This window comes from Salvelinus fontinalis, chromosome 9, assembly GCF_029448725.1.
Source record: "Salvelinus fontinalis isolate EN_2023a chromosome 9, ASM2944872v1, whole genome shotgun sequence".
Taxonomy (NCBI): domain Eukaryota; kingdom Metazoa; phylum Chordata; class Actinopteri; order Salmoniformes; family Salmonidae; genus Salvelinus; species Salvelinus fontinalis.
The window spans coordinates 23899814-23921821 of record NC_074673.1 but is presented as its reverse complement, the minus strand read 5'-3'; the positions used below and the strand labels follow the sequence as shown (position 1 = coordinate 23921821).

Sequence of the window (22008 nt, the reverse complement as noted above, 5' to 3'; positions counted from 1 at the left end):
ATTGTCATGGTCTGAGTAGAGACAAATCCTCAGGTCTATGTGCAAGTTGGTTGAAATCTTCAACATAATAGAATAGATAACTTTTTGTCCATTGGCGGGAACAGAAATGTGTCTTCTGCCCTTCCCAACACTCCCAGAGCAGAATGGTAGTGCAGCTCATCCAGGATGGCACATCAATGCGAGCTGTGGCAAGAAGGTTTGCTGTGCCTGTCAGCGTAGTGTCCAGAGCATGGAGGCGCTACCAGGAGACAGGCCAGTACATCAGGAGACGTGGAGGAACAACCCAGCAGCAGGACCACTACCTCCGCCTTTGTGCAAAGAGGAGCAGGAGGAGCACTGCCAGAGCCCTGCAAAATGACCTCCAGCAGGCCACAAATGTGCATGTGTCTGCTCAAACGGTCAGAAACAGACTCCATGAGGGCCCAACGTCCATAGGTGGGGGTTGTGCTTACAGCCCAACACCGTGCAGGACGTTTGGCATTTGCCAGAGAACACCAAGATTGGCAAATTCGCCACTGGCGCCCTGTGCTCTTCACAGATGAAAGCAGGTTCACTCAGAAATGTGTCTTCTGCCCTTCCCAACACTCCCAGAGCAGAATGGCATAAGGAGCTATATACCACAAAAGAAGACCATTAAGTCAATCAAATCTAACAAGTTTATTCTCTGAAAAGTCTTGTTTACAGCTAGGTATAAGTATGTGTGTGTGAGGAAGAGGGGGGAGCAGTATGGGACAGGTGAGCAAAAATACAGTATGAGAGGTATTAATGTATGAATGTGTTATCTTTGTATAATATGTGTGTGTATTATCAATGTGAGTGTTTAGGCTCTATTCCACCCCCTGGCTGCTGGTGGATGGATGCCCCCCTCCCAGTTTGAAGTGTCTGAGCCTCTCTGGGTTGGTACGGGTGGAGCGGGATGGGGCATCGGGCAGGTGGGGCAGTGTGGCTTGGCTGGGGGGCAGGATGTGACCCCCCTTTCTGGACAGGATGTTGATCTCCTGGCGGAGGGCGTTTGCCTCCTGAGCTTGACTCTGGACCAGCTGGTACAGCCTCCGCCTCTCGTCCTCCTCAGCATGCCGACGGCCCTGGAACTGGGTACCCTGACACACGCCATGTGACTTTCAAGTTTGGGAAGCAAATTTTTACCATACAAAATGCACCTTTTATAATATAGCATTCCATGTATCATCACATTTGCAGATTTATGTAATATAGCCCACGATTCCGAATGTGATGACTAGATTGTGATGACTAGTCATAATTTTGGCTAATAATATAACGCAATCACTGTTCTAAAAAAAAATACAGTTCAATGCATGGCTGAGTGCGTAGTGGCGTAGAGCAGGGAACATCAACTAAATTCAGCTCCAGGCCGATTTTTAAAAAAAATTACAAAAATTGAGCAGACTGATGGTCAGGGGGCCGGAACATAATTACAACTAAGTTGTAGACTGCAAATTGACTGCAAGAAGCCCAAATATATATACTATTTGACTAAAACATAATAATTTCAAACCTTGCTTAGATCTGTATACGATCACATACAGTATATCTATCTATTATGCGTGAGAATACTTTGGAACAGATTTCCAAAACACTTGGACTGATTTGCTGTTGTTTTTACAGTCCTTTATGTCCAACAATAAAATCGCCAGTTGGGGAACCCTGGCGTAGAGTATAGGCCTAGGCTATATCAGATACGTTTCTTCTCCTTTCTTTGCAGGGGGAAAAATGTGGCCTTTTATAAACACATTTCATGCAATACTACTACACGTTTTAAAAATTACAGGGTAGCCTACTATGCTGACACTAACAAACAGATCAATAAAAATGACATTGTCTGATCCATATAATAGGCCTATGAGAAGGGGAGACAAATACAATGTCACTATTATTCATAGCATGCAATGACTACATCAAGCTTGACTCTATACATTTGTTGGATGCATTTGCTGTTTGTTTTGGTTGCGTTTCAGATTTTGTGCCCAATCGAAATTAATGGTAAATAATGTATTATGTCTTTTCCGACTGTAGGCTATGCGATTTAAAACAATCCACAGGTTATTTTTTTAAAGAAGCTTATGATGCTCTGTGTCCAAATCATGCTTTCTGGTGTAGGAGCCTATTTTGGCCATTGAATTCAGTTTACTTTAGGGGAATCTTAGCTATATGCGCCGTCTATGCACAGAAGGTCACGCACACACACGCAGATGCACACTGTTATTTACTCCATTTAAACATGTCATATCATGCATACACACTATCATGAAAGCACTTTTTGTACCCCCTTTTTCTCTCCAATTTCATGGTATCCAATTGGTAGTTACAGTCTTGTCTCATCGCTACAACTCCCGTACAGACTCGGGAGAGGCGAAGGTCGAGATCCATGTGTCATGACGTTGCCCTCTTTGGGTACAGCAAGCCCCATTCCCCTCTCCTACAACTAGGCTGCTGTGGTCAGAGAGGTCGTAAATTCCTAGGGAAGACTCTGCCTCATGGCCACACAGTATAGAGACAGAGTGAGTTTTCAAAGAGAACAAAGGAATTTCGTCCACCTCACAGAACTTGAGGTCCGAACAACATTTACATTCCGGACAAGGTATAAAAGATCGGTGAAGAATCCAGCTACGAACTGGTCTGTTTGTTACAACTTGGGGAATCTCATGGGAGACGGTGTGGCCACATTACCATAACGCTGTTTATATAATAGCCTCAGATATGAGGTTTACATCTAATTATTGTATAAGATGAATGAGTGAGGATGATACTGTTTGTAGAATTGTGTAATGTGATTTTGGACTGTTTAATGAAGGAAACTCCAATTCCCTTCTGAGTTTAACTAAATCAGAGGACCGCCCATGAGCCCAGTTAGGGTCAGGCATCCTGGGACAAGCCCTTTTCGGCAACTCCTGAATAAAACCCCAACTTAGAGAAATTCTCAGTAGACCATGTTTTTCTCCATTACGAGAGAGCAAAGGTTGCAGACCATTGCTGAATCTTTTAACCATACCACGTGGTTAAACTCTTAGACTATCGATAGCGACAGAATAAGAACAAGTCTTTGATATTAAATACTAGTCTGCAGCTAGGAATTCGGTATGATTGAACGTGAAGAATGACAACCACCGAAACATCCATCCTACAACAACATGAATAAATGTCACTCTGAACTATCCCCTCTAACAGACAGAGACGGACAATTCTACAAAAGAAACAAACTTTTCAACAGCGAGCAAGATGACACACTGAGCGTAAATACACTGCTCAAAAAAATAAAGGGAACACTTAAACAACACAATGTAACTCCAAGTCAATCACACTTCTAAGTGGACAGTTTGATTTCACAGGAAGCAACACTGATTGACAATAAATTTCACATGCTGTTGTGCAAATGGAATAGACAAAAGGTGGAAATTATAGGCAATTAGCAAGACACCCCCAATAAAGGAGTGGTTCTGCAGGTGGTGACCACAGACCACTTCTCAGTTCCTATGCTTCCTGGCTGATGTTTTGGTCACTTCTGAATGCTGGCGGTGCTCTCACTCTAGTGGTAGCATGAGACGGAGTCTACAACCCACACAAGTGGCTCAGGTAGTGCAGCTCATCCAGGATGGCACATCAATGCGAGCTGTGGCAAGAAGGTTTGCTGTGCCTGTCAGCGTAGTGTCCAGAGCATGGAGGCGCTACCAGGAGACAGGCCAGTACATCAGGAGACGTGGAGGAACAACCCAGCAGCAGGACCACTACCTCCGCCTTTGTGCAAAGAGGAGCAGGAGGAGCACTGCCAGAGCCCTGCAAAATGACCTCCAGCAGGCCACAAATGTGCATGTGTCTGCTCAAACGGTCAGAAACAGACTCCATGAGGGCCCAACGTCCATAGGTGGGGGTTGTGCTTACAGCCCAACACCGTGCAGGACGTTTGGCATTTGCCAGAGAACACCAAGATTGGCAAATTCGCCACTGGCGCCCTGTGCTCTTCACAGATGAAAGCAGGTTCACTCTGAGCACATGTGACAGACGTGACAGAGTCTGGAGACGCCATGGAGAACGTTCTGCTGCCTGCAACATCCTCCAGCATGACCGGTTTGGCGGTGGGTCAGTCATGGTGTGGGTTGGCATTTCTTTGGGGAGCCGCACAGCCCTCCATGTGCTCGCCAGAGATAGCCTGACTGTCATTAGGTACCGAGATGAGATCCTCAGACCCCTTGTGAGACCATATGCTGGTGCGGTTGGCCCTGGGTTCCTCCTAATGCAAGACAATGCTAGACCTCATGTGGCTGGAGTGTGTCAGCAGTTCCTGCAAGAGGAAGGCATTGATGCTATGGACTGGCCCGCCCGTTCCCCAGACCTGAATCCAATTGAGCACATCTGGGACATCATGTCTCGCTCCATCCACCAACACCAAGTTGCACCACAGACTGTCCAGGAGTTGGCGGATGCTTTAGTCCAGGTCTGGGAGGAGATGCCTCAGCAGACCATCCGCCACCTCATCAGGAGCATGCCCAGGCGTTGCAGGGATGTCATACAGGCACGTGGAGGCCACACACACTACTGAGCCTCATTTTGACTTGTTTTAAGGACATTACATCAAAGTTGGATCAGCCTGTAGTGTGGTTTTCCACTTTAATTTTGAGTGCGACTCCAAATCCAGACCTCCATGGGTTGATAAATTTGATTTCCATTGATCATTTTTGTGTGATTTGGTTGTCAGCACATTCAACTATGTAAAGAAAAAAGTATTTAATAAGAATATTTCATTCATTTAGATCTAGGATGTGTTATTTTAGTGTTCCCTTTATTTTTTTTGAGCAGTGTATATATATATATATATATTGATTGCAATTGTTCCCGAATGAGTGAGCGTTCATGTGCAAAGGATTAGCATTTCAATTGTTATAATTATCAACTGTGGGTTGTCTTCAGTCGACCCCCACTCCCCCTTTTGTCTAACAAGCCGCCATGCCGGTTTAGCCCACTCACATTCTCCTATCATTTCTTGTAACCATATTTACTTTGTTTATGCATTTCTGTGAATTACTTAGTTTGTAAATAAATAATTTAAGACAATTGATGTATGGTTGACTCATATTGAAGACTGGGTTCGTGCGACGTTTGGAATGAGACTAACGTGAGGTAAAGTAAATAATTAATTAATTCGAAGACTAATTGATCAGATAAAATATCTGAAAAGTTATTAGGAAATTATAACTTTGTAATCTGAATATTTTCCTTGGTGCCCCGACTTCCTAGTTAATTACAATTACATGATTAACTTCTTGTCAATAGGGGGGCGCTATTTCCACTTTGTAAAAAATCGTGCCCAATTTAAACTGCCTCGTACTCTATTCTAGATCGTACAATATGCATTTTATTATTACTATTGGATAGAAAGCACTCTCAAGTTTCTAAAACTGTTTGAATTATATCTGTGAGTAAAACAGAACTCATTTGGCAGCAAACTTCGACAGGAAGTGAAAATTCTGAAAATGGGTCTCTGTTTCAGGGCCTGCCTATTCAACTGGCTTATATTTATCGATATACATGCACTTCATACGCCTTCCACTAGATGTCAACAGGCAGTGGAAGGTGGAATGGGGTGTCTAGCTTGATCTGAGATCGAACAAGAGCTTTGAGTGGCAGGTCAGGAATTTCCTTTCTCTACCTAGGCGCGCGAAGCACCTCGATATGGTCTTCTGATAAGCGTTCGGTTTACACGGCGAATATCTCAGGCTCTGATTTTATTTGATACATGTGATAATAACATCGTGAAGTATGTTTTTTCAAACGAGTTTTATCAGTTTATTCAACGTTTATTGGGACTTTGAGTTTTCCGTTCTTTGCGTAGAGAGAAGATGGGAACGTTATCAAGCTTGGCTAGCATTGTGGCGCAAATTCGACAGAAGAAAAGGACATTCTAAAACCAAACAACGATTTATTCCGGACCAAGGACTCCTTGTACAAGATTCTGATGGAAGCTCAGCAAAAGTAAGAACAATTTATGATGTTATTTCGTATTTCTGTGGAAAATGTTGATTCCTATTCTCTGCCGTTGTGGCGAGCGCTGTCTCGCAATAACGCAAGCTGTTTTAAGGTAAAGTTATTTTTAAAAATCTAACACGGCGGTTGCATTAAGAACCAGTGTATCTTTCATTTGCCATACAACAAGTATTTTAATGTAAAGTTTATGATGAGTTCTTTGGTCAGATTAGGTGAGTGTCCAAAATATCTCTGGAGATTCTGGTGAATCGATGCTACGTATTCACAATGTATAATCAGGATTTGTAGCTCTAAATATGCACATTTTCGAACAAAACATAAGTGTATTGTATAACCTGATGTTATAAGACTGTCATCTGATGAAATTGTTCAAGGTTAGTGATTAATTTTATCTCGTCGGTTTTGTGCAAGCTATTTTTGCGGGGAGTAAATTGCGTTGTGTGTTTGGCTACTGTAGTGAGCTAATAGAAAGTGTTTTCGCTGTAAAACACTTTTTTTTTAAAGCGGAAATATTGGCTGGATTCACAAGATGTTCATCTTTCAATTGCTGTACACCATGTATTTTTCATAAATGTTTTATGATGAGTATTTAGGTATTTCACGTTGCGCTCTGTAATTATTCTGGCTGCGTCGCAGCTACCATCACAAATAGCACCAATGTAAAACTATGATTTATACCTCAAATATGCACATTTTTCGAACAAAACATAAGTGTATTGTATAACATGTTATAAGACTGTCATCTGATGAAGTTGTTTCTTGGTTAGTGACTAATTATCTCTATTTGGTCGGTTTTGTGATAGCTACCTATGCGGTAGAAACGTGGTGAAAATATGCGGTCTTTGGCTATTGTGGTTAGCTAATAGAAATAGTGTTTTCGCTGTAAAACATTTTAAAAATCGGAAATGATGGCTGGATTCACAAGATGTTTATCTTTCATTTGCTGTATTGGACTTGTGATTTCATGAAAATGATATTATATGATATCCCTGACCCGTTAGACTAGGCTATGCTAGTCAGCTTTTTTGATAAGGATGCTCCCGGATCCGGGATGGGTATCACTGAGAATCAGTTTAAATCACATAATACTAATTACAGAGAATCTTTGATAAAAACTATAAGTCTTCAGTTTAATGATGCCAAAGACACGACACATGCGTCCTCCGAAACACGACCCAACCAAACCGCACTGCTTCATGACACAATGCCCGCTTAACCCGGAAGCCAGCCACACCAATGTGTCGGAGGAAACACCGGACACCTGGCGACTGTGTCAGCATGCACTGCGCCCAGCCCACCACAGGAGTCGCTAGTGCGTGATGGGACAAGGACATCCCTACCGGCCAAACCCTCCCCTAACCCGGATGACGCTGGGCCACCCCATGAGTCTCCCGGGCGCGGCCAGGATGCCTGACCCTAACTGGGCTCATGGGCGGTCCTCTGATTTAGTTAAACTCAGAAGGGAATTGGAGTTTCCTTCATTAAACAGTCCAAAATCACATTACACAATTCTACAAACAGTATCATCCTCACTTATACAACTACAGAGCCTGGTCTCGAACCAGAATCTCTAGTGGCACAGCTAGCAACTGCGATGCAGTGCCTTAGACCACTGCGCCACTCGGGAGCCATAAAAGCACTTTCACAAATGATGAAAAACCACACTTTTTGAAACACACAGTACCATCTTGCTCTGCCTGGTGTTGAGTTTGTCCTCCATTTCTTTCTTCTGGCTCAGCAGGCTGTTCATACTGAGGAGACGCTCGGTGTGATGCCTTGTCACCTCTGTCACCGCATGACGGGCTTCTGTCACTTTCACCTGACACACACACACACATCATAAACAAAACACCTTTGTGTGTGTGTGTGTATCATAAACAAACACCTTACAGACTGCCATACCTCCCACTGTCTGAGCTCCTGTGTGTAAGCGGCCTCTCGGACTCTGCTCTCCCGTCTCATCTCCTCCAGGTTTCTGTTGCCAGACAGAGTCTGTAAGGCTTCCAGGTCCACTAGCTTCCCAAACTTCATCAGCATCAGCTGCTCACAGCGCGCCTCCAGACCTACACACACACACACGAGTTTACTGTAAACAGTGCATGTCTACGATGCACTGGACGCAATCGTGATCTGCAGTATCTTATTTTTAACTGAAGTGCCATGCCTGGTATTTGGAAGGATCTGTTTTTCACATTTTCTCCACAACTGTGCCCCCAGTCCCCCTCAGCCTACTCTGTATCTTGGCCTCCATGTCCTTGCGGTCGTGAATGAGCTGGACGTGCTGCTGCCTGGCCTGTCTGTAGAGGTCTCTCTGTTCACTTTTCTCCACCTGCAGTTCTTTAATCCTCTCCTGTAGTCCTCCCAATGCCACTGTGTTCAGCACCAGTGCTGGGGCCAGGCTGCACGGTACCACCCCATTGCTCACAAACTCTATCTGGTATACAGAGGGAGAAATCATTTGCTTTGGTTTTTTGAATATGGGTTGTTGACTTAGTTTTGTTAGTTATTAGTGATCAATATAAGTAAAGGCATGATGACATGTGAACAAGGACAGTCACGTTTCTTACAAACGTGTTCCCTCAAATCCTCTCCTCCCTTCTCTTTGACGTTTTGAGGAGGCGAGGAAAGGACAGGGGGAAAGGATGCCAGGAATTGAGGCAAGACAATTGAGAAAGACCCAGAAAGAGAGACTTCTCTCCTCTCCTCACCTGGTGCAGTCTGAGTGGAACCACCACATCCAGCTCATTGAGCTTCTGTTGTTTCTCTCTGTTGAACAGCTCCAGGTCTCCCTCTGCTGCCTTCAGACTGCCATGAACCCCTTTTTCCTACATCACACAATACAGACTGGATGAAGATTAAATGAATGTCAAGAAAGACAGAAATACACTGATAAGGAGGTGTTGAGAACTAGCATGATGAGTGGTTAACAAGAAAAGCTTTGGGAGTGGAGGATGAGATAAAAAAAACAGGAGCGAAGACAAAGGGGGAACAGTGGATAATGACAAGATGGAGTGGTTAACTGGGAAACGGAATGTATGGAGATAAAGAGGAGAAAGAGAGAGAAGAAATGGAAGTAGGAGATCGGAAAGAGGTCAGAAAATGTGTACCTTCTTGACGAGGGAGTCACCCTCCTTCCTCAGGTTGTCTGCAGTCTTCCTCTCCTCCACCAGCAGCTCCTCGAGGTCCAAACGACGCTCACGGAGCTGCACCGTGTTCTCAAACAGCTCTGAGTTACAGTCTGAGGGAACACACAAAGACAGGTAGACAAAGACAGACAGAGTGCATATCTGTGGCTAAATCATGGAGTACAATGTGGTGTATAACTGAGAATACTGTAAGGTGAATGGTAGCGACTGACTTGGGGGGCAGACGCTGTCATCCAGAGGACCACCGCTCTCCGAGCCACTGTCATCCTCATCATCATCCCAGTCAGACTCTTCATCAGAATCTTCATCACTGTCCTCCTGCTCCTCTGGTAGAAAACAACAACAGGATGAGCTGGGCTGATCAACCCTACACTAAACACTCACGCACACAATCACACTTTCAGAGGGGTCCAGGACTAACCGTCATCTCCGGCCTTCTCTTTCTTCTTGACACGTTTGATCTTCTTCTTGAAGACCCTGGTGAGGAAGTCAGCAAACTTGTTGTTCTCCCCTAGAGAGGCCTGGAAGGTGGCAGCTATGGCCCTCTCTCTCTCCTGGAGCTTGGAGATGTCCCTCCGCTTCAGCTCCAGTGCCTGCTTACACTCCTCCAACTTAGACTGAGGAGAGAGATGGGATGATGGTAATATGGAATACAGAGACACACACACCCCTTCCTTCCCACCTAGGTACCCTGAGGTATTCCGCTTCTTCCACGCAGGCATTGAGTCTCTCCTGCAAGGAGTTCTCCCTCTTCTCAAACTCTTTGAGCAGCAGCAGCTCCTGGAACAGGGTGACATGGCGCAGGTCAGCCAGCTTCATCTGAATGTCTAGCCACAGCTTCTCGTGACGCAGCAGGCACAGCTCCGCATCAAACTGCCACATTGATGACGACATCTGAGAGGAGAGGGAGAGAAGGGAAAGGATGGAGGGATGGAGGGAGAGAAATAAGGGAGAGGGGAAGAATGAGTTTGGCTTGGTTTCAGTTGACAATTTGATGACAGAGAGCCTGGATGTTGCATTGAGGGCCTTTGCATCCCACCTGGAAAGTAAATTATTGGAAAGGCTGACCTGTTCCAGCAGGGATTCCTCTTCATACAGCAGCCTGATCTCCTCCACCTCCCTCATCTCCTCCTCCAGCTCAGTCACCCCAGATTCCTCCACCTCCCTCCTATCTGCAGGTGTATGGCAGGGGGTCTCCTCCTCCTCTATCTCTGCTTCCAGCTGTTCCAGCAGAGTCTGGCCCCCCTCTAGTTCCTGGTCACGGGTACAGGCCCTGTGGGTAGGATTGGCATAATAATTATCGCTGAATTATTAGGGGGGCGGCAATGTTTAATGTGATAGTAGTTAGTTACTGTATGTTCATGTTTCTATAATATTTCATTTTAAAAATCACTCATTTTAAATATTTAGTTTTTTGGGGACAAAAAAATCTGTTGGATCAGACTGACTTTAAGACTTAGGAACGTGATAACTGTTTTTAGTCAATGATCTGTAATTGATGAGTTATTATGAACCTACAGTAAGCTCTGCTCCAGTCCCAGTCCCAGGCCAGACCTACCTCTGAGCCCTCAGGGCCCCGTAGCGCTGCAGGGTGGTGCGGGTGTAGCGTAGCTTCCTCTCAGGGGTCTCCTCCGGCAGCAGGGAGGGCAGGGTGGGGACCGGGCTGCAGAAATGAGGCACCAGGCGCTCCTGGATAGCCTGTAGCTGCTGGGCCTGGGAGCGCAGGCGGGACACAAGGCTCACCTTAGTATCCCTTAGGGCCATTATGCGACTGTTCATCTGCGTCTTCCTCTCATGGATCTGACAGACACAGAAGGACAAACATACATAGGATGATCTAAATGTAAATGTAATGTAAATGTACTAACATCATCGTGTTAACACCATGCAACCTCCCAACCACATTCTGTTATTTGGTCTTATTTAATATATTAGTTTGGGCGGGGGTCGGATACAGAGGTCGCCAGGTCTATTAGTGTATTACATATAGTACATTTGGTTTTGAATGGTAAAGATTGGGAGAAAGTGTAAGACGTAACCTAGTACCTTCTCCTCTAAGTGGACCAGCTGAGCTCTTTTCTTCTCTGCGTTCATTCTCAGGTGTTCTGGGACTGTAAAGTCTTTGGCCGTCTTCAGCTTGAAGTCACCCATGTTCTCCGTAGCCAATCGGATGGCTCGCACATCTTCCGGATCCTCACAGTTCTCATTGGGCTTTGCTGCATACCTAAGCAGAGTAACATGGAGATAGTCATGTAGGGAAGAGTGAGGACAGAAATTCTGAAACGAGAAACTTCAACAAAGGCCATATGATAACAGACTCACAGTTCAGCCCACTCTTTCCTCCTCTTGTCTATCTTAGCCCGGGCCCGCTCTGCCTTCTCCGTAGCCTTGCGGAGTTTCTCTGCCTGGCGGCCAGCCAGCTTGCTGCCCCCTGGACGCACCACATGGGGCGCCATAACAGCCTCCTCACCCAGGTCCTCCTGGTCCGCTGGCCAGGGACACACACATTATGATATGGTAGGTAAAACACACACACATTCTCTCTCCCCGCTCTCCTACCTGTGATGTTGGAGCTGTCTTTGCCGGCCTCGGCTTTGTTCCTCCAACGTTCCTGCCCCACTGCCCCCGGGCCCCCCACCCTTCCCCTCTGTTTCAGCTCGTGGAACCTCTGGGACAGTGCCAGCAGACGATAGGTGGAGATCCTGTGGTCACTCTGGAACGCTACCACAGTAACTGTGTCCGACTCAAGAGAATCCCAGAACCTGGAAGAACCAGTGGGCAAATCTGAAATGTCAACCCATTCCCTTAGTGCACTACCAGGTGAAAGTGCAGATTGAGTTGTTGCTGATTAAGTACCTCTCCTGTAGTTTCTGGAGTCCGATGCGGTGGCGTTCCTCCTCCCAGGCCAGCTCCTTCCTGGCCTCTCTCACCCTCTGGGCCGTCATCCTCTCAGTCTCCTCACGAAACCGCCAGTCCAGCTCCAACTCCTACACATACACACTAGATTCTCTTGGGCTGTGGCCAGAAACATGCTACAATTTATTAAGGTTTATCACAGAAACATTCAAATGCCTTTTGGTTGGTTATGATACTAAACACTTTGGGACGAAGGGGTGGATTTGGGTGTAGGGGTGTATGGGTTTGTGAGTGTGTACCGTGCGGTGCAAGCGGACGTGTTCGGGCAGACCCTGGTTCTTCTCCAGTAGCTGTTTGAACTGGTTCTGCAGCTCGGCCAGCATCTTACGTCTCTCCACCTTCCTCATCTCAGCCTCCCGACGCATACGGTCCATTTCCAACTTCTGCTTAGCCGTCTCAATGCTACAGAAAGGGAAGTGGGGGAGGGAGAGAAATAGAGGGGAGAAAGAGAGAGGGATGTGTGACAGAGAGGGGGGGGGGGGGGGGGGGGGGGCTGGTTTGCCTTTAGCCAGATGTGCCTTTGTATGAGTTTGTCTCTAGGTTTCTTCCTCACCTGTACGCCGACGGGTCTTCGATATCCTGGGCCACACCCTCCATTTCAACGCCGACCTGTTTTACCAACAACACAGTCAACCACAGAACTGGCACTCACTTATGTGTTATTCATGAGGTTATCGTCCCACTCGCTTCCTCCATTCATCCATCCCTCTATTCTACCCTCCCTTCCCTGCCCCCCACTGACCCGTGGTGAGGGGACTTTGGCCTTGCTGCGCTGCAGGGCTTTAAGCAGGTCCTCCTGGGGCAGCAGGCTGAAGGAGAAGATGTTGCCGTCCTCCCCTGTCGTCAGGACAAATTGGTCGTCAAAGCTACAGCGCAGTTGGCGCAGCTGGCCATACTGGTTGTCATGGACGCTGAGGGCCCAGAAGGCCTGCATGGAGGTGAGGTGGAAGTCAGATGGCTGCAGAGGGTAGGCCCGGACACTGCCTGACTGCATGCCACACAGCAACAGCTGCCTGCTGGAGCTGGGACAGAGAGACCACAACAACCTGTCAACATATACACACATTAACAGAACATCAAGAAACCTCTGCAGTTACAACATTACAGAACACAATACAGACACACTGATACAGAAAATGTTTACAGCCATCAGTTGTGTAGTCCCTTACCTGAAGGTGATGGTGCAGATGGGGTCCTCGTCTGTATTCTGGACAGGCAGGAAGGTGAATGGCTCATCCCTGAGCTGTAACAGGTCCTCACCCTGCTGCTCGGAAAACTTACAGTGGTACAGGAACCCCGAGTCATAGCCTCCCTGAGAGAGATATGGAGAGAGAGCCTGGTTTTCACCCCGCTCCTCCGCACACTCCACTGGCTTCCAGTCGAAGACTCATCCACTACAAGACCATGGTACTTGCCTACAGAGCAGCAAGAGGACATGCCCCTCCCTACCTTCAGGCTATGCTCAAACGCTACACCCCAACCCGAGTACTCCATTCTACCACCACTGGTCTCTTGGCCCTCCCACCCCTACAGGAGGGCAGCTCCCACTCAAAGCTCTTCTCTGTTCTGGCACGCCAATGGTGGAATCAGCATCCCCCTGAAGCTATGACAGCAGAGTCCCTGCCCATCTTCCGAAAACATCTGAAACCCTACCTCTTCCAAGAGTATCTTAAATAATCCCACAGAACCCCTCCTCACACCCCCCCCCCCCTACAAAAATAAATAAATAATTACCTTTTGTGAACGAACACTCGCACTTTACTTTTTCCCTCCGTTCTAGCACTCTGACTTTGCTGATTGCTACTTTATTGAGGAAACATGTATTTACTATGACTGAGATGTGGTTGTCCCACCTAGCTGTAAGTCACTCTGGATAAGAGCATCTGCTAAATGACTAAAATGTAAATGTGCAATGTAGAGAGAGCAAGAGATGGCCCTGTTAATGTGTGTGTATGTACCATGGAGAGCCAGAAGGCCCCAGGTTGAGAGTAGAAGCCACAGCAGAGGGGGCTGGGGGGGTCAGGGGTGTAAAGAGGGGGCAGCTCTTCCTCCTCCTCTACCTCCTGCAGCTCCTCCTCGGTGGGCTCAAGGCCCTCCTCCTTGGCTTTCTTCAGCTGTGCTTCTCTCTCCTTCTGCTTCTTCTCCTTCAGAGCCTGCCTGCGCGCAATCTCCTCCTCCCGCTGAAATACACACGCTCACAATTACACACCCATGCCAGAGTTGAACCAAAAGAGCTGTCAACAAAGCAGATAACAGACAGATAATGTGAGCGTGCTTATGTACGTTTTCTACTAAGTATGATGTGTATGCTTCTGTGTAAACTGTGTTTTTTACCAAGACAGCTTTTATGTGATGTATGTTTTATTGATTCTATGTAACCCATGACTCCTTGGAAAACAGTGGCAAGTGTTACTGATTGGACTATCCTGTATAAATAAATACAATGAAAATGTGTTTACAGTACAGTTGTTCCCAGACAGTGAGGGCCAGACCTTGATGTGTGACTTGATGCTGCTGAAGGTGAAGTTTCTTGTGGGAAGGCCAGAGATGTGGTAGGTGGTGCCGTGGTTCTGGGCCTCCGGGTCTGGAGACTGGACCTCCACTACATGACCACTCCTACACAGGACCAGCAGGGTGTTTTCGTCCTGAACACACACACACACAGAAGGGTTCTAACTTACTAACCTTACGTGCCATTGTCTTGCAAACATTTGTCACTGATCTGGGATCAGACTTACATGTGACTGGGGGGACCACTCCAGCCCCTGTACAGGTCCTGGTACTGTGACAAACCCAATGGGGTCATACCTGTCCCCCACAGTGAAGAAGAACACAGTGCAGTCCATACTCTAGAGAGAGAAGGAGGGATGGTGGAGGTGGGAGGATTATTGATATGTTATTATACCGATTCCGTTTGTTTTAGGTCTCCAAGGGGAGTGTCTATAGAAAGGAGCTAATGATTGATTTCACATTGCCCATTGGCCAACATTCTGCGGCCCTCCCTACCCCAGTAGCTAGGATCTCGCCGTTCCGTTCATATGCAATGGCCGTCACAGCTGCATTGTGGGGTTTGAAGGCCTGTTTGAGACGGAGCTCGGCATCTCCATAGCGACTGCGCCCGGCAACCACTCGTAAACTCTGGGGGTTGTAGAGCTCCAGCAGACGGACTACCCCGTCCTCAAAGCCCACCACCACCAGCCCTCCGCTAGGGTTCACCTACACACACACAGGCAAGGGTCACACAGAACAATCTCAACACACAGTACAGTACACAGATAAGCAAAGCACGTTGAGACCTAGTTAAAGAAGACAAGACACTGCATGAATGATTATGTTACCATATACAGTGCATTCGGAAAGTATTCTGACCCCTTGACCTTATTCACAGCCTTATTCTAAAATTGATTAATTTGTTTTTTACCCTCAATCTACACACAATACCCTATAATGACAAAGCAAAAACAGGTTGAGATTTTTGCAAATGCATTAAAAAAAAAATGAAATATCACATTTACATAAGTATTCAGACCCTTTACTCAGTACTTTGTTGAAGAACCTTTGGCAGCGATTACAGCCTCGAGTCTTCTTGGGTATGACGCTACAAGCTTTGCACACCTGTATTTGGGGAGTTTCTCCCATTCTTCTCTGCAGACCCTCTCAAGCTCTGTCAGGTTGGATGGGGAACGTCGATGCACAGGGAAAGATGAACTTTGCTCCGCTTGTAACGTCCGTCGTCTGAAGATGAGGAATCATCGGACCAAAGCGCAGCGTGGTAAGTGTTGATGTTAATTTATTAAAAACAGAACACTAAACAAAATAACAAAGAGAATAAAACGAAACAGTCCTGTCTGGTACAGACACAAAAGACAGAAAACAACTACCCACAAAACCAACATGGAAAATGGCAACCTAAATAGGCTCCCCAATCAGAGACAACGAGAAACAGCTGTCTCTGATTGGGAACCAACTCAGGCCACCATAAACCTACATACCCCTAAACGATACAAAATCCCCATAGATAAACAAAAACCCCTAGACAATACAAAAACTAAACAAACCACCCTTGTCACACCCTGACCTAACCAAAAAATAAAGAAAACAAAATATAACTAAAGTCAGGGCGTGACACCGCTCATCTTTCCCTCGATCCTGACTAGTCTCCCTGTGCCTGCCGCTGCTTCACCGTAGGGATGGTGCCAGCTTTCCTCCAGACGTGACGCTTGGCATTCAGGCTAAAGAGCTCAATCTTGGTTTCATCAGACCAGAGAATCTTGTTTCTCGTTGGTCTGAGAGTCCTTTAGGTGCCTTTTGGCAAACTCCAAGCGGGCGGTCATGTGTCTTTTACTGAGGAGTGGCTTCCGTCTGGCCACTCTACCATAAAGGCCTTATGGGTGGAGTGCTGCAGAGATGGTTGTCCTTCTGGAAGGTTCTCCCATCTCCACAGAGGAACTCTGGAGCTTTGTCAGAGTGACCATCGGGTTCTTGGTCACCTCCCTGACAAGGCCCTTCTCTCCCGATTGCTCAGTTTGGCCAGCTCAAGGAAAATTATTGGTGGTGCCAAACTTCTTCCATTTAAGAATGATGGAGGCCACTGTGTTCTTGGGGACCTTCAATGCTGCAGAAATGTTTTGCCTTGACACAATCCTGTCTCGGAGCTCTACGGACAATTCCTTCAACCTCATGGCTTGTTTTTTGCTCTGACATGCACTGTCAACTGTGGGACCTTATATAGACTGGTGTGTGCCTTTCCAAATCATGTCCAATCAATTAATTTTACCACAGGTGGACTCCAATCAAGATGTAAAAATATCTCAAGGAAGATCAATGGAAACAGGACGCACCTGAGCTCAATTTTGAATCTCATAGCAAAGCGTCTGAATACTTACAGTTGAAGTCAGAAGTTTACATACACCTTAGCCAAATACATTTAAACTCAGTTTTTCACAATTCCTGACATTTAATCCTAGTAAAAATTCCCTGTTTGAGGTCAGTTAGGATCACCACTTTATTTTAAGAATGTGATGTGTCAGAATAATTTTAGACAGAATGATTTATTTCAGCTTTTATTTCTTTCATCACACTCCCAGTGGGTCAGAAGTTTACATACACTCAATTAGTATTTGGTAGCATTGCCTTTAAATTGTTTAACTTGGGTCAAACGTTTCAGGTAGCCTTCCACAAGCTTCCCACAATAAGTTGGATGAATTTTGGCCCATTCCTCCTGACAGAGCTGTAACTGAGTCAGGTTTGTAGGCCTCCTTGCTCGCACACGCTTTTTCAGTTCTGCACACAAATTTTATATAGGATTGAGGTCAGAGCTTTGTGATGGCCTCTCAACATGATACTGCCACCCCGTGCTTCACGGTTGGGACAGTGTTTTTCAGCTTGCAAGCCTCCCCCTTTTTCCTCCAAACATCACGATGGTCATTATGGCCAAACAGTTTCATTTTTGTTTCATCAGACAAGAGGACATATCTTCAAAAAGTATGATATTTGTCCCCATGTGCAGTTGCAAAGCGTAGTCTGGCTTTTTTATGATGGTTTTGGAGCAGTGGCTTCTTCCTTGCTGAGCAGCCTTTCAGGTTATGTCAATATAGGACTCGTTTTACTGTGGATATTGATACTTTTGTACCCGTTTCCTCCAGCATCTTCACAAGGTCCTTTGCTGTTGTTCTGGGATTGATTTGCACTTTTTACACAAGTACGTTCATCTCTAAGAGACAGAATGCGTATCCTTCCTGAGCGGAATGATGGCTGTGTGATCCCATGGTATTTATACTTGCGTAGTATTGTTTGTACAGATGAACGTGGTACCTTCAGGTCTTGGCTGATTTCTTTTGATTTTCCCATGATGTCAAGCAAAGAGGCCCTGAGTTTGAAGGTAGGCCTTGAAATACATACACAGGTACACCTCTAATTGACTCAAATTATGTCAATTAGCCTCAGAAGCTTCTAAAGCCATGACATAATTTTCTGGAATTTTCCAATCTGTTTTATGGCACAGTCAACTTTGTATGTAAACTTCTGACCCACTGGAATTGTGATACAGTGAATTATAAGTGAAATAATCTGTCTGTAAACAATTGTTGGAAAAATGACTTGTGTCATGCACAAAGTAGATGTCCTAACCGACTTGCCAAAACTATAGTTTGTTAACAAGAAATTTGTGGAGTGGTTGAAAAATTAGTTTTAATGACTCCAAACTAAGTGTATGTAAAATTCCGACTTCAACTGTATGTAAATAAGGTATCTGTTTTTTTATTTTTAATAAAAGTGCAAAAACTTTAAAAAAAACTGTTTTCGCTTTGTCATTTTTGGGTATTGTGTGTAGATTGATGAGGGAAAATAAAGATTTAATCCATTTTAGAATAAGGCTGTAACGTAACAAAATGTGGAAAAATTCAAGGGGTCTGAATATTTTCCGAATGCACTGTAGTCAAGTCTCACATACATACCAGGCGTGGCGCCCAGGTCAGTGTTGTTCCACCTTGTTTGTAGCGGCTGGTTGTTAGTTCTTTCTTTGCAAGGAAGTCAAAAATCCTGACTGAGCCTGAGAAAGAGAGGAAGAAAGTGTGTGTGTTTGGAACAAATCGACACAAAACTTATGCGTTTCTACAGCGATAGGCCACTCTCACGGTCTAAAGTGGTGGTGGCCATCAGATGGCTGGTGCTGGACACATCCATCCCCTGGATCACTCCAGCATGGAAGGAGAACAGACACTCTGGGTCCTGGGTCTGCACACACAGTATAATGGAGTAATTTAATACAAGACCCAATACACACAGTCCCACATACACACTCAAACACTGTGCTGATGGAAAGTAAAACTCACAATGTTGGAAAATGAAAGATCCAGTTTCCAGATGCCTCCATTGGAATCCTGAGAAGAGATACATTTGACACGCTATTTAATAAGAAATTATCTTGTTTCTGAGGGAATCCCAAACTTAAAGACATTAACATAACACTACACAGATTCCCATACAGCCCATTGTAACCACTTATGATGGTTGTAAAACTTTAGGCTAAGTGTTGTTGTATGACCCTTGACCCCTGCCCTCTGACCTGGGCGAACCAGATGAAGGAGTCTGGCAAGCAGCTTTTAACCATGGAGGACAGGCTGACGTTGCGTCCAATCACCATCTCGTTCATGGGCTCAATCTCAAACAGACCGCTGTCATCGTTACAGTCTGCTGTGTCAATGCTCTCAAAGTCCCAGCCCTGCACAGTGTGGAGAAAGATATTACACAGCGAGCAATCAACAAAACTGGCCCCAGATCAGTTGTTCAGGCCTGCTTTTTAGGGTTAGCAGAGACCACTTAGACTGAGGCTGAGAGGACTGTATAGTATCTGAAAGGTTACCCTAATGGCTCCATCGGTGCCGATGGTCATGAGCTCCCCCTCGTCCAAAGCAAACTGTTGGATGGTGCCAGCGTGGCACGTCCTGCCACCCTTACGGCATATCTCTACCTTGATCAGGCCCCCGTCCCACAGCAGCATGTTGCCCCACTCAGACCCCGACACTACCTGGCACCCGGACAGAAGGGATGTGATCGGGACAACATAGAACAAGAGAATATTGCTTTTAGTTTGTGTCAATTTCAATGCTGTATGTATAGCAGGAATTGAATGTAAAAGAGCAGTGGACAGACCTTCCCATCAGGCAGCTCCACATAACCCTCGATATCTGTCAGGGCAGTCTTCCCAAATCTTCCCAGAAGCCCTTGCAGTTTGAGACCAGTAAAAGTGCTGGCCATTTTCCAAAACCTGGAAGAATGATTGATAAGAGATCAACTCACATGGTGTATGACACTGTACACATAATACACAATTTTTGTATTTGTTGTCAATATTTCATCATGAAATCTGTTTTCTCTCCGCCCAGCTTTCTATAAAGTACTTTGTGACAAATGTATAGTGGTAGTACAAATACATTTTGCTTAATTGATTGCTACTAACTTGATGTGTCCAGATCCGGAGGTGGTGAGTTGCCCAGGATTGTCAGGTGAAAAGGTGACCCTGTAGACGTCCTGTGAGAAGGCCTTGCAGCGCAGCATCACCTGTTCATGTCTCCATTCCCACAAGGTCAGCATGTAGTCAGGAGCACTACCCACACTGGCCAGCAGGGTGCCCTCACGGTTAAAGTCCACAAAGCTGTAAGCCTGCCCTGTCCCACCTAACGGATAGGGATTCCAACCAAATGTCTTGATCATTAATAATATTCTCTATACATTGTTTTTTCAAATTAATTTTCAACACCACAAAGGGTGTGCGTGCCTGTGTGCATGTGGTAAAGTTTCCATACCTCTGAGAATGCGGTAGGGTCGTAGTGAGGGATACTCATAGATGACGATGTTGGGCTGGTCTCCCTTCTCTGCCACAGCAAAATACCTATTACTGGGGTGGGCCTGCAGAGAAACACAGTTACAGATGGGGTTATATAGGGTGAATCAAGGTTATCCAGAGCCAGTGTTTCTGTGTGTGTGTACCATGATGGTGCCGATGCCTCCCCCACTGCAGGAGCGGAGGTAGCGTTGCTCCTTGGTCTGAACATCCAGGAATATGAGCTGGTTTCCAGCCACAAAGGCCAGCGTTCGCTCATCCAGCAACTGCAGGTTGGCCCTGCGCCCACAGTCATACCCAAAAGAGTGCCTGGAAGAATGTTAAGGTGCAACGCAATACACAAACATAATACCATGAACATAACTGGGTCGTGTAGACTTCTACGCACAAACTCTGGCACATGGCATACACACAGTGTTAAAAGATACGTAAGGTGCAGCAGGTTCTCTGGGATCTCCGAGTCTGCAGTGATGACTGGTCTGGAGTACAGCTCGTCATAGTTGTAGTACATGTCCTCAGAGAGTTTCTTCATCCCCATTCGCTCCTCCTCTTCCTCCACAACATCACTACTCCCACCTGGCTGCTGCTGCACCTGCTCAGAGGCTGCAGGAGCTGAAAAGACAAACTGCTGTCAAACATCAGGTCATGGCCTAGAAGTAGGCTCACCATACTGAAACATTTTTCAGTGTGGGGGGGGGGGGGGGGGTGTTCTTATTGTACAAGTTCCGGTAGTTACCTCCCTGTTTCTAAACGGTCTCTACCTACTGAACATAACCCAGCTCTCTCATGAGGGAGCTACCTATCTGTGGACTCTAGACAGAAAGGTCATAAAGAGAGCAGTACTACCCTGAGCTTTGTCTTGTGAAGGGTCCTCTGCTTGTGTATGTGCTTCCTGTGCACCTGCTGATTGGGAAGTTGTGTTGTTCTCTGGAGGTGGCTGAACATTTGAGCTTTCCGTTTCCCCAGAAGCTTTCTGCTTTCCTGTGGGGTCACCTGTCATAAGGACAAGATCAGAAAGATTAAGTGCATCAAAAAAGGCAAATAGGACTTGTAAAACACTTCCAAGAAGAAGCTTACGTTTTTTGAGTTTATAGACCAAGTGTCTTATGTTGACAGGAGTCTTATTTCTATTGACAGTGTGTAACATATAATGCAAATATGCATACTTCATTTAAATGAATGAGCTACAATATTTGAAAATCACCCTAACGTAGACAGCAGCTAGCAAACAAGCTAGCTAGCTAGAATTGCTCATTCCTTGTGTTAGGGTCAGAGCCGGGTAAATAACTAAATGTCTCTTTGATTGTACCTATTAATTAAAATATTAATTTACCGTAGTCAAAATGTATAATTAGTTGAGCTGTGAACTTATATATTACCTTGAAAATTGTCTTCAGTTGTCTGTTTCTCAGAAGAGTCCATCTTAATTTGGAGTTGACTCGTTGCTGGGCAACCCAGGGAGAGGGACTTTGTAATCACAAAGCATGTTGGTTAATGTAGTCATCCACTCCGACTGAAGCTTTGGGACACGTTCAGGTATGAGGTTTACTCAGAATATATTAATAAATAAATCAGATAGTCTTACATAAAATGTAGACATGTGTT

The 22008-nt window shown here is 45.7% G+C and overlaps 1 protein-coding gene across 2 annotated transcripts; it reads right to left on the bottom strand.

Annotated features, from left to right (window-relative positions):
• Positions 1 to 638: 638 nt before the first annotated feature.
• LOC129862292 (cilia- and flagella-associated protein 44) lies at positions 639 to 21884 on the bottom strand. Of its 2 annotated transcripts, XM_055933784.1 has the most exons (35): positions 21783 to 21884; positions 21304 to 21396; positions 20832 to 21015; positions 20550 to 20712; positions 20366 to 20468; positions 20020 to 20236; positions 19713 to 19827; positions 19423 to 19587; positions 19126 to 19281; positions 18893 to 18940; positions 18695 to 18794; positions 18515 to 18609; positions 15066 to 15275; positions 14798 to 14908; positions 14552 to 14704; positions 14018 to 14239; positions 13229 to 13371; positions 12802 to 13081; positions 12613 to 12668; positions 12299 to 12461; positions 12000 to 12130; positions 11703 to 11905; positions 11466 to 11631; positions 11190 to 11367; positions 10702 to 10943; positions 10212 to 10416; positions 9834 to 10037; positions 9565 to 9760; positions 9356 to 9469; positions 9105 to 9235; positions 8706 to 8822; positions 8230 to 8431; positions 7900 to 8060; positions 7682 to 7816; positions 639 to 1100 (listed from the first exon to the last, which is right to left on the bottom strand). In XM_055933784.1, the coding sequence occupies exons 1-35, from the start codon at positions 21823 to 21825 to the stop codon at positions 828 to 830; spliced, it is 5478 nt and encodes a 1825-aa protein (XP_055789759.1). In that variant the 5' UTR covers positions 21826 to 21884; the 3' UTR covers positions 639 to 827. The 2 variants fall into 2 exon arrangements, with proteins under 2 accessions (XP_055789759.1, XP_055789761.1); XM_055933786.1 differs by lacking the exons at positions 639 to 1100; positions 7682 to 7816; positions 7900 to 8060 and having other exon boundaries at positions 8346 to 8431; positions 8706 to 8841; positions 21250 to 21396.
• Between the last annotated feature and the right edge of the window lie 124 nt (positions 21885 to 22008).